The 15,449-nt window shown below is 47.2% G+C and overlaps 1 protein-coding gene across 1 annotated transcript; it reads right to left on the reverse strand.

Annotated features, from left to right (window-relative positions):
- Window positions 1-253: 253 nt before the first annotated feature.
- LOC135827227 (uncharacterized) lies at window positions 254-8,866 on the reverse strand. Its single transcript, XM_065339758.1, has 8 exons — window positions 8,844-8,866; window positions 5,633-5,673; window positions 5,223-5,302; window positions 4,107-4,209; window positions 3,220-3,254; window positions 2,629-2,670; window positions 2,254-2,342; window positions 254-1,455 (listed from the first exon to the last, which is right to left on the reverse strand). The coding sequence occupies exons 3-8, from the start codon at window positions 5,262-5,264 to the stop codon at window positions 1,122-1,124; spliced, it is 645 nt and encodes a 214-aa protein (XP_065195830.1). The 5' UTR covers window positions 5,265-5,302; window positions 5,633-5,673; window positions 8,844-8,866; the 3' UTR covers window positions 254-1,121.
- Window positions 8,867-15,449: the final 6,583 nt, after the last annotated feature.

Raw genomic sequence — 15,449 nt, forward strand, 5'->3', positions numbered from 1 at the left:
CGGATGAAGGGCGCAGTCCACAACGGTCACCCATATGGCCATGTCAGGCGAGAGAAGAATTGCTTGAAGGGACCAAACCTCGTGTGAACGACCACCTGGTCATTATACGACAACTTTTCTTTGGCACAGAGCTAGCATGTGGAATGACCACTTGTTTCATGAAGTTGTATGTACGTGTGTACATGGGTCAGAGTCAACCTGGACGATTTACTTTTTGAGTTTTGTACAACGATTGCAAAAGGGAACATCCCAGTTACACCACCGTCCTTTCCTTTATTTTTAATCCCGCTTGGGCGAGTACAACTATGACCTTGCTTCGAACACCGGCACAGCAACAGTTCTTGCTTTTGTAAAGAGATGAGAGCAAAGTTCACTTCGAAGACATTAAAAAAATATTTCATCGTACCCAGTCACGACGCTGCGAGAAATAACGTTACATTGTGCAGGGTGCATACTTACACGTGTAGTCATTGATGAAGCATGCCAGCATGCTAGATATAACATTAAAGTCAAGATGACTGTCATAATGAGTTAAAAATTAGGCAATGGGATTATGAGCTCTGCGTGTAAATGTAGCTTCTGGTTCATTGATATATGCAAGCAACACAACGATGAATTTGCTGCGGTCATGTAGTGTTCCCAATTCCGCTATGCGCAGTAGGCTCGGCGTTTGTCAGAAACTAAAGAATATCACAAACGGGAGGAAACTGGAATAGCGGACGAGATCAAGGCAACCAGTTTGAGTGAGTTTGGAAGAATACAAAACAAAAAGAGAATCGACTGTGGCAGCACCCACTAGTCGTTTAGGATATACCTGATTCTCATCAATAGGCACCTTGAGCAGTGGCACACTTACTGGCGATCTTGAATACCTTCAGTACGAGTGGCAGAGAAGTAGCAGGTCACAAGCCAGTGTCCAAGCATATCTCATCATTCCATAGAGTATAGCTGATCATCTGGCATGAAGCTAAGCGCATGAACCCTGCAAACAGCCAGCTCACTCTCTCCGTCATGTTCACAAACACGCCTTGCTGTACGGGAGAGGGCAGTATCTGATTCCAGCATTCAAGGACCCGAACTGCTGGTTCATTATCAAGTATGTATATCGTGATCATCGTGCTTCAACTTGACTCCCCATTCGGTTGCTGACCACCATCTTGAGGCTGAGCTGTACGTACAGCAGGTGATAAGGACTTGGGCATGCATTGCGGTGACACGGTGTCCTCATTGCCACCTGGATCTTGAGAACGGCTGGACAGCGGTGACTTATTGGGTGGCGTGCCATTGCTGTCCTCACCGTCATTGGGAGAAGCGCTCTCACTCGACGAGCCATTCGCACTGTCACCATTCGCGCCATTTGTCGGTGACGCGGCTGCTGCACTGCTGCTTGTGCCGTTAGTCCGCTGCCACGCGGGAATGCTGGGACGCTGCACTGGCGCAGATGCAAACTGATTCCTGCCATTGTCACAGAGCACAGAACAAGATGGTCTGGCTTGACGGAATTCGGTCCAGGTGAGCTCACGCATGTACACACGGGTCAAGCAAGGTATTTATCACCAAAAAAAAGAGAGATCCGACACGGAGCTCCTTGACTTTTAAAGGACTTCGAAAAGGGCAAGAGCATTTCCCGCAGCACTGAAGCGATTACGATATTTCTTAGTGTCTCGGCTGATACCACAACGATCAACGATCTCTGCCCATGAACACCTTGATATTTCCACTCTGCTTTGACAATGGCTCCTAGAAAATGTGCAAGATCGCTTGTCTTGTCCACGTCCAAAGCACACCTAGTGACCTAGATACCATTCAGATACCAGTCTTGGTGCTGCATATCTACCCAGCGGCGTATGTCAGACACGCTTCTGATATGCGTGTAAAGAGTGAGAAGGGAGCTAAGTCAGCACAAATGCTGCTGAGAAGCTGCTTGGCCGAAAATATTAACATAACTCGGATGGTGAGCCTATAGCAATAATTATGTAAAGGGAAAAGGACCGTTTTGCCTTGGTGGACTGTTTGTCATAACTTTTCTCTTTCCATACTAACATAACTGTTCAATATACTTCTTGTCGAGTACTTGCAGCAAGTAATCGTCAGCATTAATTTCGAAAAGGATTTTTTAAACAGCCTCTTGGTATTCATAGGTCATTGGCATCTCAATCACAGTTTTCAAGACTAGACACACACACCATCAGTACGCTGCCATTGCCCAAGCAGGTAAACCTAGTTCTCAGATCTCTCAAGTCTCAACCATACCTGGAAAGTAAGAGGCTTTTCACCGTTTGAATCTCCGATTTCACACCGGCCATTGCATCCTCCCGACTGGATGTCTGACTAGATGAACACTGAAGGCACACGCACCGAGGAGAATAAAGCACACATGTACACAAACACACACACACACACACACACCAACAATGCAGGTTCTACAACATAGTCGACTGTTGATTGTCGGGGAAATAGACAACCAGATACATTCTACGGCTTCGCTAACCCATACGTTCATAGCTACATTACATCAAAAGAAATGACATTGGTTGCCCGGTGCTGTGCACGCATGGTCGTGCGTACACGGCATGTTAGGCATGCCAGTAGCTGGCAGTAGGCACGTGGTACACATCAATACCGTACCTTTATCGTGGTCACGTCTTGCTCAATTCTCCTTACACTTTCCTGCAGTCAAGGTAAGGAGTGGAACAAAAGAGAAGGCGATAAAAAGTGTCCTGCAAAGATGTGCAAACTAGGCGACTGCAGCAGAGAGTTTGAAGTTTGAACACAACCAGCCGTTGATATAGAACCTCCATGCATGCTGCGCATGCGTTCTTCTCCCATGATCGAGATACGCCAGGAAAATAACGTTACTGTATGGATTCTGATTTTTCTAAAAAAGACAAGTACCCAGCTCGGGGTAGCTTTGGGTTAGGACTGGAGAGAGAGGGGGAGGGAGGGGAGGGGAGAGGAAGGGAGAAAGAGAGATGGAATGTGGTACACTCCTGGAGGTCAAGTAGCCATCAGCAAAATCCCAGGGTTACAGTAAAAGTTTGAGAACAGTAGCCTTCATTGACTGTCTTCTGCGCCGGATTTCAAATATGAAACTATATGCTCTTCTTCTAACTTGGAAAGCTCCTTTATTTTGGCCTTTCTCACCCGCAACCATTCAGTCTGTCATATTTAATATTAGTGGCATTATTGCTAGTACTTCTCAACAATAATATGACTTACCTGTATGGCAGATACACTCGTCTGCAATCCGTCAACTGCGGAGTGGAAGCACAAACAAAACACAGATTCAACGGTGGGTTTGTATGCAGTACTTGTACTGAGTGGTATCAAGAGTACATAACCCAAGAGTGTGCAACACCAGCTATGGGGTCTGCGACGGCAGAACTTCACATCACGTGATGAACCCGTACACATTATTTGCACTCTGTGCATGATAGATACAGGGTTGTACCCAGCCCAGCTTTGGGTACAACTCTCTTGTGGTCACTTTGCACTGTTTGCCAGCATAACCTTTTGAACCATGTCACGTGATGTGAAGTTCTGCCGTCGCAGCACAGCATAGAGGTAGTGCAGGCAGTTGCACACTCTTGGGGTTATGTACTCTTGGTGGTATGCATTATGGAGATCAACCGCCAAGGAACTTCTCATCATGGACCAAAGTCAGAGAAAGCAAAAGAAAAGGCAGAGAGTACTGTAGCATTTACACTACTTTCTAAGACGCATGCATGCTTCGAAGTCAATGCTGACGATTGATGAGTGCATCACAGACAATGGCGAGTATTAGGGACATGGCGGATTGATAATACCACCCATTTCGTCTCCAGAGGCGGTGGCCGGATACTCTGAGTTCTGCCGGTTAGACCAAATGCATGTCAAAACCATGCAAGGTCGAAATAGCTAGCTGTCGGGATATTTGACCAAAAATGTATACTAAAGTACAGCTGTCTATAGCATTGGGTATACTGAAGTACATATAAATACGAAGTAAGGTGCATATTACACAAGCCACAGCTACTTGGATACTAGTTGATAGCAGTTGACAGTAGCCATTCAGCGGACAGACTCGGGTACATTCTACTCACCAGACTCGGGTACATTCTACTCACCAGTATCATTTAGTCTTGACTGCGTACTGCCAAGAGCTGCTTCCAGTCCCTGCAGTCGCGTCTCTTCTTGCTCACGGCGCTGTAAGTAGGGTAATATATAAGCCTGAACAGAGACACAATGCGACCAGTTCTTATCACTACCAGTTTACCATAGCCACACCAAAGCTAACCTTATAGTGAGTTGGGCAGACAAGACAAAGAAATGAAGCTAAGGACCAAGACCAGTAGTGGAATACGTGTACAGTCGTCCCTCTCTAATCCGGCACTTGTTTATCCGGAACCCTTGCCAACCGGCGCACTTTCTGATGAAACCGATTTTTTTTCGTTCAATTCCTACATCTTAATCCGGCACTTGAATTCCGCCTCCGGCAATGACTTTTTGAAACGAATCGCTCAAACTGCACGTAGTTTGATTTCATAATCCGGCAGTCCTAGGGTTCCCAGTAAAAAGGCAACGCCTGTTGGGAGTTCCCTAGTAAAATAATAAATTCTACTACTACTACTAGTCGTAAATCGACTGTGCGTGTGTGTGCAAGAGTACGTATACATGTGAACATGTTCTCTGTTTTACTTTATCACTGTGTATATTCCTGGAGAAAAGTTGAGAATATAAAGCCGTGCACCAAATACTGGGGTCGACACGGAAAAACCCTGCGTTTTGACGTATGATACATGCATGTAATTGGGTAGGGCCGGGTCAGAGGGCAGGATTTCTTAATCCAGCACCCTCGTTAATCCAGCAGAAAATGCCGTAGCAAAAGGTGCCGGATTAGAGAGGGACGACTGTATATCATCCAACTGCCAAAGGCTAGCCCCTCTGTACCAGCATACCTCTCAACCACACACCGTACACCTCAGATACAATACTTCAAAGTAGAAAATACTTCAAAGTACAAAGTGCTAAAGTGGAGAGTCAGTAGACCAAAATGCTCCACGCTGGCTACGAATGTTCTGCTTGGGACCTGTATAAAATCAAGTACTTTTTGCGAGCTATACGTGATCAGTTCATACAGGAAAAGATGAGCATGAGAGTGAACAGACACATACACACTCCACGTGCAAGTACGGAACTTCTAATGAGGATCCGGTTTTCAACAGTAATATACATGGTCTTACCTCGTATAAATGAACAAATCCAGCCCCTGCCAGGGTCAGCATGCCAAGTAAAACACTGTATGCAAGCCATGGTCGCCCGCCTGCATACATGTACAGGCATGGATAGAGAGAGAGAGAGAGAGAGAGAGAGAGAGAGAGAGAGAGAGAGAGAGAGAGAGAGAGAGAGAGAGAGAGAGAGAGAGAGAGAGAGAGAGAGAGAGAGAGAGAGAGAGAGAGAGAGAGAGAGAGAGGTGAGCGGAAGAAGTAAAGCAAATGCAACACTAACATATGCAATGAATTGTACACAGCCCTCGGCACAAACAATGCAAACTAGTAGTTGAAAATACACTCCGATAACGTTGACAGCATGAAACTAGAGTGAAGAAGAATATTGCATAGTCAACTTGTCTATTACCAAAATGAAACCATACCTGAGTGGAGATGATCCGAACCGACAGCTGGTGAAGAAGAGCTACACATAACGTTTTCCAAAGAGAACACAAGACAGCAGGGCACCAAATGAGCGACTCCAACATTCAAATTGAATACATCATCGTCACCAGCACAACATGGAAGTCATACAAGTACAGTGAAACCTCGTTAAGAAGAACACTGATAAGACAAATGTTTGCTTAAGAAGAACTAGTATTCGTAACTTCATTGGATAAATCACTGTGTATTCACTCGGTATAACATACGGATAAGAAGAACTCCCGTTTTCGCGAACAAATGTCATCGGTCCCTTGGTGTTCGTCCTAAAGAGGTTTGACTGTACATGCAACAATGACTTGGTCGATCCTCCGGGATGCCAGCATGAGTGGGAAACTGTCACGGTAGAGGATCGAAGCCAACATCAAATTACATCACACACAATTACTTCGAAGTACCACGAAGCACATTCATCTACTGCATTGCCTCTCAGCAGTGTCAGCCCTCTGCCATTATGGCCAAGCACAGGAAGATTGATACTGCCAAGCTGATGCAGTATGAACTCGGCTATGTGCCTTGGGCGATTGCTCATGGCGATGGAACTCTGAGGACTATTGCCAAATCGAAGCTATTGGCAGAGCTGGAGAAAGATGTGCCTTTGTTGGAGGCAGTACACAGTGGGGGTGCAATATTGGTCGATGCAATGGCTCTGTTGCAGTCCTTCTCTTCTGTGCTCGCCACATTTGGAGAACTGAGCTCACTCGTGTTTGACAGGCTGCTCTCAATGATGAATCAACACAGAGCAGTCAAGATTGATTTGGTGGCCGACCAGTACTTCAATGTGTCGATAAAGGGTCTGGAAAGAGCTCGGCGGTCAACCCGCAAGCAACCCGTCAGAATGCAGGCAGAGCGCACAGATCAACCAACCCCCACGCATTGGAAGCGTTATCTTGCAGTTGGTGCAAACAAAACGAGTTTGATCGCTTTCTTCTACAAGCATTGGCCACAGGACACGGTGCTGGCAAGCAAGGTACCTGAAGGTCACGAGATCTTCATCACAGTAAGGCAAGACTGCTTCTTGTTGACCGCACCTTTGCAACTTGGATCTAAGTTAAGAGTTTTGCCCCTGTTCCAGGGTTATCCAGCACCCATGAGGAGGCAGACACTCGGTTGCCACTGCATGCACACCGTGTGTTCTCAGCTGGTTTACCTGTAGCTGTCATCTGTTCCCCCGACGCGGACGTGGCAGTTCTCGCCATTGCTCTGTCACAGAGTCTGGATGGCCAGATAATATTCAAGACTGGAACAAAGGAGCGAGTACGACTTGTGGACATCAAGCAGATTGCTATGCAGCTTGGGCCAATTCTCTCCTCAGCTCTTATTGGGCTGCACTGCTTCACTGGCTGTGGTTCTGTTAGCGCGTTAGCACCTTCTGTGGCAAAGGGAAGAAAACTGGATTGACACTCATCAAGAAGAACACACAGGCTGCTAAAGCTAGGACACAACTTGGCAACGACTTTGCACTGACAGAATCCCTGTACGATGCATGCGAGTTATTCACATGCCGCCTGTACGGAGATACCAAGAACGCCAGAGTGAACGACGTCCGCTACCAGCCGTTGTGTAGGAACACAACTACACCGAATCGAATGCCACTCTCGAAGGATGCCTTGAAACTCCACACAGCACGAGCCAATTACCAGGCTACTGTCTGGCGACTGGCTTTGCAACCCAAGCCCGATGTGCCCAGGCCCATCAGCAGAGGATGGATTCAAGAAAGCGATGGTAAGTATGTTAAGTATGTCTACAATGGCTACAGTGGAGTCTGAGGATATTGAGAAACAGATCTACAAGGTTGGAAGAACTTCAAGGCCTCGTCAGCTGCGGGTTTCGAGGAGCATGTGATACTCAACGCTGCTCGTGCAAGACGTCATCACTTGCGTGCACTGACATCTGCCACTGCAAAGCTGCACGCGCAAATCCACTCAACAGTGGGCCACAGGAAACAGAGCAGCCAAGTACTGGCAATCCACCACAGCAAAGTACGCCTGGTGACGTATTGCAACTGGAAGCCGAGTCTACTCATGCCGAGCCAAACTCAGATTGTGACGACTCAAGTGTGCCCGATAGTGATGGATCAGCTTGTTCTTTTCGTTGGGTACAAGAATCAGCGTGTCAACACAGAAGTGCAGTAGTATTGAATATCGATATTAAACTCACGATGTCTCTTCTTTTTTGGGATATTCATTTTTCAAGTTTATGATTGAACACAAAATACTGGCTTCACCTTGTCCCGGGGTGTTGGTAGTATTCCATAGGATGGGGCTTCAAAAACTGTACAGCAAAAATACTGTACTGTACTGATGCATTTTCCCCACTGCACGTAAAATGTTTTAAGTGAGCGTGCCCAATTCATGCTTAGGTACACGAAGATCGTGAAATCAGCGAGCAGAAATTGCCAAGAAAACCCCCTCGCAGCAAGCTTATGGCACAGCTTTCAGAAGTCCGACAAGTGAATCCATGCTACCAAACCCCTTCCCTATGTAACTGGACCATGTCCAAATCCTCCTTCCAAAGTGGCATACCAACTTCTAACAAATTGATTTCTGAAAAAGTGGAAATCGGGATCCGGGACTACATGTCTCAACGGAGCATACTGTAAAGCATGTAATTTTCGGTGTATTAAATTTTCGGTGTCCGGGACCTGATGGGTTTCGGGTGTACCTTAGAATTAGGTGACAAACATTCCCATAACATACAGCACGATACTCTTGCGCCATTTAGGTGTAATCTAAATTTAGGTGCCCGGTTTTTATTTATTTATTTTTTATTTATTTATTACAGCATCTCATAGCACAGTGAGAACACCGGCCAATACAAAGAGAGAGGGTGTTAGCCAACCACGGCAAGGAAGGGAGAAGGGGAGGAGAAGAAAAAAGGAACCGGCATGGATAAGTAGTGATTGCAACAAAATGAGAAACACAAAATCAAAGTCAAGGCGCGACAAGGCTCTTAAAAAAGGCGGAGGGAAGAAAGGTCCTTAGCTTCTTGGGGAAGTGTCAGCCACGCAGAGTACGCAGTGAAAAAGGGAGAGTGAAGTAGAAAGGAGGACTTAGGTTTCTACCGAAATCACCGAAATTAAAGTTACGCTCAAAAAACCTGTCTTACAGTAATTCGTACATTGACATGAAATGCAAGTTGTTTTCTTCTTACCTTGCACCCGCCTGGGCATTGCGCAACCGACATCAATAGAACACAATGCAAATGCAATACATGCACGCACGCACGCGCGTGCACACACACACACACACACACACACACATAAACACACACACACGCACACACGCACACACACACACACACACACACACACACACACACACACACACACACACACACACACACACACACACACACACACACACACAAGAAGAAAGAGAACAATAACTTCAGACAAGCATCAGCAAAACCCTAATCTACATTCTCAAGTCGATGGGCACAGTATGTACATATGGGCACCACAGCAATCCGCACCAATGGGGTACAGCGCTATACTCAGGTGCTTGACTCATATAATATTATGTTGATACTTTGGCAAACTGAATGAAACACATCACAATCGGAACCCAACCCATTGTACACTCAGGAGACACATGACTGACGCGGAAGTTAGCTTGAACTAGTTAAGAGTTATAAAAGAAAGTAAAGTTCGCACGTCCGCGTTACCACCGGCTATACAATTGCGTTGAGAAACACAACCAGCTTAGGAAGTTTCGCTCGTGCCAGGCCACCACCATGCCTGTAATACCAGGTTGAGAGTAATGGAGCAGTGAAAATTAAACTAACACCAGAGAATATCAATGGTTGGGGGGATGACAGGATGAAATTTCGTGATGACACTGAAAACCAGAATGACATTTCTACATGCCTCTCGACCCAGCACCTCGACAGGAGCAGCATTTCATTTGCCACAACCAAAGACACAAACAAGGACATCGGAACTCACTGAACTTTGTTGCATTGAAGAACGAAACAATGCTTCCGTAATCTGACCTTCATTCAGTCCTGAGAAAGGCAATCGAGACAATGAAGAGAGAAACTGATCCCCCTTCTCCCCATGACTAGACACAACACGGCATCCACAAGATAAGCTCTCAGCCCACGCGCACACACAGTAATTCACAAAAGGGCACTATCATTGACGGGTCGAGGACTGCAGCACTAAACTGACATTAGCGAATACTTTGAAGTAGTCAGACTGCAGATGAAACTTGAGAATGGCATAGTGACTAGGTTCAAAGAAGGGCTCTGTTGAAAGGCAGTGGAGACTCGTAACTGAGAGAACTGCCACAGTATCACTGCCGTTACTCAAGATAAGGATCATTTTGGAACAATGAGCTGACCTCTTTTCCTCAGGAACTCCTTCTTTTTGTCAACATTGGCCTTCTGTATGTCAGAGTGGCTTAGAAAACGAACGGCGATATCCACCTAAGCACAAAAACGAAAGACCACATACACTGAACAGGCCATATCAGGAGATTCATTATTTTGAATTTTCAACGAGAATAGGGTGCTTTTTTGATTTTGTCTTTGCTAGGATAAAGCTGTTTGAAGGCAACATGCGACACACCTGCCGAAACTTTATTTCATATGAACTGTCTTAATTAGCAATGTTGAATTTCCATTACTTCAAAGTAGATGAAACTGCATGCAGCCAGCACACGGGCTCGCTGCGTGTGTGGGAATGACACCATAACGCCATGCTACATGACAATGAAGCTATGTTGATTGATAGTGTGATTGGGTTATCACAGCATGACAAATGCATATGCTGTTGCTATGGAATTGGCATTGGTCTGGTACGGCAATACACTCATAATAATTATTGTCTCTTATCCAGGCGGTCCGGGACCGGGCGATGTCCATAACTTTGAAATACCCGTAACTCTGAATCACATACGTTTGATGGGGAAGTGCCAGAGATCTGGCATATGATGTCACTATTTCGACAAACTTGGCAAAGAGTAGTGATGTTTCCACTAAGACCGCTTACACTCAGCTACAGGGTGACGTGACTTTGAGGTCGGGATAAAAGAGATAGGAGTGTCCTAGTGAGGATGCACCTTTCCCATGCCATACTCGACAGATTATTGTTTGTATATCCCCCCCCCCCCCCTCCCTCAGTGTGTGTGTGTGTGTGTGTACGTGTGTGTGTGTGTGTCCTTCAGCACATTTAAATCTGCCAGGTCGAGGGCACGCTCAGCTATTGATGCAGCCCGTGTGAAGTGGATAGAAAGCAAGGCGCTAGCGGCTACAGAGTCCCGTTTTAACGGAGCTATTATATGGAAGTGCATTCACGATCTCCAAGCTGCAGGGGAAGGTTTGAAACCGGCTCGGACAACGGCAGTCATGGATGAAAACGGAAATCTATGCACGTCACCAGAAGAGCAGGGTCACCGTTTTCGGAGACATTTCTCTGGAGTGCTGAACATCCATAGCACGTGGTCACCTAGTGCACTGGACTCCATCCCACAACTGCCGGTAGCCCAAGATCTCGCTAGTCCCCCGACACTGGAGGAAGTTCGTTGTGCTATTGGCAAGCTCCAGAACGGGAAATCGGCTGGAGCCTCTGGTATCCTCCCGGAAATGTTGAAATTTGGTGGCGAGCAGCTGTTCCTCAGCCTTCATGGGCTGTTTGGCGATGTGTGGCGTGAGGGTCGTGTCCCCCAGGAGTGGGTAGATGCCATGCTGGTGCCAATACCCAAAAAAGGTGACCTCTCCAGGTGCGATAACTGGCGGGGGATATCTTTGCTGGATGTCGTAGGCAAGGCACTAGCAGGAGTCATTCAGCTACGCCTCCAGTCTCTGGCCAAAGAATTCCTCCCGGAATCGCAGTGTGGCTTCCGCCGTGGCAGATCATGCTCCGACATGATATTTACCATCCGCCAACTCTTGGAGAAGACAGTAGAACATCAAACCAAGGGTTTCTTTGTCTTCATCGATTTGCGCAAAGCTTACGACTCGGTTCCTCGTGAGTGTCTCTGGCAGGTATTGGCTAGAGCTGGCGTCCCTTCACCCATGCTGGCGGTGATCAAGTCGTTTCACACCTCAATGGCTGCTGTATTACGCATGAGTGGTACAACTGTAGATCCCTTTAGCGTTCATAATGGCCTACGCCAGGGTTGCTCAATGGCGCCCGTGCTGTTTAACATTTTCATGTGGGCCGTGGTAAGCAGATGGCAGCAGCGCGTTAGTGGTGTACCTGGTATTGGTTTCAGTTTCTCGCACAATTCTGACACTGGTAACCTCTACAGGAAGTCTCACCGCACCGACCCTGTCACTACCGCTACGGAGGCTCAGTTCGCTGATGACTCGGCATTGTTCGCTACATCAAGAGCTGGTGCCGAGGTCGCATTGACAATCTTTGACAACACGGCGTCCGAATTTGGCCTCGCGGTTAGTGCCACAAAGACCAAGTTTTTGGTTGCTGGTGCTGATGTGTCTGCTGCTGACCGCGTACCCCTCAGTCTAGCTGGTGTCGACATTGCCTGTGTCACCGAATTTAAGTATCTGGGTTCGGTAATTCACAGCTACGGCCGTTCATCCTGCGATGTTGACTCTCGCATTGCGAATGCCTCCCGAGCGTGTGGCGCTTTGCAAAAGTCCATCTTTGGCAACAAGCACCTGGACCTCCACATCAAGAGGTGTGTGTTCAACGCCTGTGTCTTGTTGCTCTTGCTGTACGGTTCGGAGTGTTGGACGCCTCTTCAACGGGATTTGCAGCGGCTCTCTGTCTTCCACCACCGATGCATCCGCTCAATCATGGGAGTGTCTCGCCAAGAATGCTGGGATGACCACATCACCAACCACCAACTACGTGTGAGGTGGGGTGATCCCGACACCATCCGCACGAAGGTGGAGCACCGCCGCCTTGAATGGCTCGGGCATGTTGCTCGGATGGAGGACCACCGGCTGCCGAAGCAAGTTCTCTTTAGCACGCTTCCGTCGCGTCGCCCAGCTCATGGCCCTCGTCGGCGCTGGAAGGATTGTATAATGTCTGACCTTCGTTCTCGCGGCCTCGAGGGGGAATGGCGAGCTGAATGCGAGTCGCGTTCCACCTGGCGCTCGGCGTACTCAGCACCGGTAGATGCCCAGCATACCCCTCCCGTCACCTGCTACACCTGCGACCGACAGTTTACGCGCCCCAGTGATCGCGCACGCCACAAATGTAAGGCTGAGTGTGCGAAGCCGGTTGCGGAGCAGAAAGGTGCATGCCAGTGTGGAGAGTGTGGCCGTTGGCTGAAGTCCCGTGGAGGTCTGGCAAGGCACAAGTGTACTTACCCCCAGTCAGCAGTCGGTGCGCCCCTGCCGCTGCCTGCTTCTCCGCTGTGCTGCGTCGCTCACTGCCAGGCTTGTGACCGCTGCTTTGCGTCTACACGTGGCCGCGCCCGTCATCGCTGCTCGCGGACTTGTAGTCGTCCGACCGTTCAGGACCGTCAGGGTTTCACGTGTGTTTGCGCCTGCTCCCGCCGATTTCGCTTACCGCATCACCTGGATCGTCACAGGGCTGTGTGCTCCTCCTCTCTCTCAGCTGCCCCTCCGGGGCCCACGTAACCTTCATGGCAGTGGCTCAACAGGACAGGACAGGTGTGTGTGTGTGTGTGTGTGCGCGCGCGCGCGCGCGCGCGCGCGTGTGTATGTGGGTGGTGTGCGTGCATGCATACCGCAGTGCATTGTATTAAAGCCCACCTCGTATAGAAGCCTATTTTGAATACAAGCCTGATTTTCAAGATACGGTGTCGGCACATAAGCCGGGTTTTAGTGTAGACACATAGAAATACCTGGTTTGAATAGAAGCTTGACGTGAATAGAAGCCTAGCCCTGACATCAGCTTCTGCAGGAATAAGCCCGGCTTTAATACGCGACATTACGGTAATGCACGTAGGGTTCCTATTGCTAGGATGCACTTGCCCACTGACCATAACATTAGAACAGTAAATGTATAGCATGGCAGTGCAGGAAATCACAGCGTTATGCCGTGTGGCTTCCTTATGGGCCCACTGGCGAAAGTAGCTGGAAAGGTAAAACGCTAATTTATACTTCCATAACGATTATGCAGATTTTTCAGAATGTAGAATTCAATGAAAGAAATTAAAACTTAGTGTCTTACAAGGTCCTCTCCAGGTTTTCTTGAGGGAATTGTCAGTGCAGGCGTAGCCGATGAAGGCTGTGGGGCACAATAACGCCATTATATTAGCACTGCTATCGGTAGAAAAGTATATGTATAGACCGATGCTTGATCCGAGTGACAAACGAAGCAACGTTATGGAAAGAGACTAAAATAAAGTACCTTCGACGTATCTTCATTTCCATCTAATGCCATCGTTGAGAAGTTTCAAAGTAACAGTCCTATTTGGTCGGACTTTATTTCACACAACGGACGTCATGCATGGCACACATCACTTCCAACGACGAGGCCGGTACAGTGGGAGAGGATGTTGCTGGCCCACCTCAAGTTAGTTGGCTCAACATGGTACATCGTGATCACAATTTTGTAGAATATTGACACTCTCAAGCAAATACTCATCTCAGCTCAACAGATCACACAGACACACTCGTCTCAAGTCAAGTCACTCAAGTGTCATTCTCAAGAAGGCCCATGTACGAGGTGATTCGTCATTATTTAAAAGGAGGCTCCCACCTAAAGAAGCAAAAATAAAAGGTCCATGGACACCCTGTTTTTTATGCATAGAATGGTGGAGTGATGTCTCCTCTTCAATTTGGTATAGTTTTTAGGTAGGGTCACCAGGCATATAAGAGGTATTCTGGTGTATTTAGTGAGTGTACAATTTCTTGATTTTCGGCAAAAAAATGGTAAAAAAAATTGGTTTTTGACCCAAAGAAGCCTCCTGGAAGGAGGATACTAAGTATTTTCTTCGTCATGTGTTTAAGAACCACATTTGGAGGTATCTTGGGTACACAAGATAGACTGTGTCTTGGTTTTGCCCTTGGCGAGCCACTTTTTCGAAATTACGGGTACCGAAATTTCCATCGGGTGCTGAATTGTGAAATGGTTCAGCCTGCAACATTTTGTCCATGGACATATTGATTTTTGTGGCTTTCTGTGATCCTTGAGCCCCAAGGAAACCGATAATGGACAGTTTTGATGGTGTCACCAGGCACTTTAGGCCCCTACCAAACAATATAGGTATCAAAACATGGTATTTTTAGGCCAATTCTGAAAATAGCATTTTTAGAAAATCTGACCATTCTTGCCTTCTTGACTAAATATCACTACCAATGACATGGTAGTATGGTAATATTATTTTAGAAGAAGTTATTTTCATGCTGCAACCTCCTTTGGACATACCAGACAGTCTGTGCTTGGAAAGGTACATGTATCATTACATGTATGTCATGCAGCCTTCAGTCCTAGCACATTGATATACGAGTAGTGTACATGTACATGTAAGGTAGCGAGGTTTCATAACAACCTCGACCATGAAACTGGCTCATGAATAATGTGAAAGCAGGCATTCAAAATAAGGCACACTAAACACTCACACGCGTGCGCGCGCATGCACATAAACACCCACCCACACGCACGCTCGTGCACGCATCATTGTAACACTACTAGTCCATAGTAGGACTTAGTGTAAATAAAAGCATGAAGACCAGCCACTGCACTGGGCATGCATTTGCTGGTTGTCACTTGCGTTGATAGCAGCAGACTCCAGAAAAACATCGCATGAAGGGCGATATGCATCTACATACGCTGGCGTGCACACATACATGTACGATATACATGTTGTGTACTGT

Source organism: Sycon ciliatum, chromosome 1 (assembly GCF_964019385.1).
Source record: "Sycon ciliatum chromosome 1, ocSycCili1.1, whole genome shotgun sequence".
Taxonomy (NCBI): Eukaryota; Metazoa; Porifera; class Calcarea; order Leucosolenida; family Sycettidae; genus Sycon; species Sycon ciliatum.

What these genes read in the sequence shown, in the direction of transcription:
- LOC135827227 (XM_065339758.1), bottom strand. Translation starts at nt 5,264, where the DNA reads ATGCTGACCCTGGCAGGGGCTGGATTTGTTCATTTATACGAG. An exon ending in GATTTGTTCATTTATACGAG is followed by an intron (nt 4,210 to 5,222) that starts GTAAGACCATGT and finishes GTCTCTGTTCAG; the next exon opens with GCTTATATATTACCCTACTT. An exon ending in CGAGTGTATCTGCCATACAG is followed by an intron (nt 2,671 to 3,219) that starts GTAAGTCATATT and finishes CCTTGACTGCAG; the next exon opens with GAAAGTGTAAGGAGAATTGA.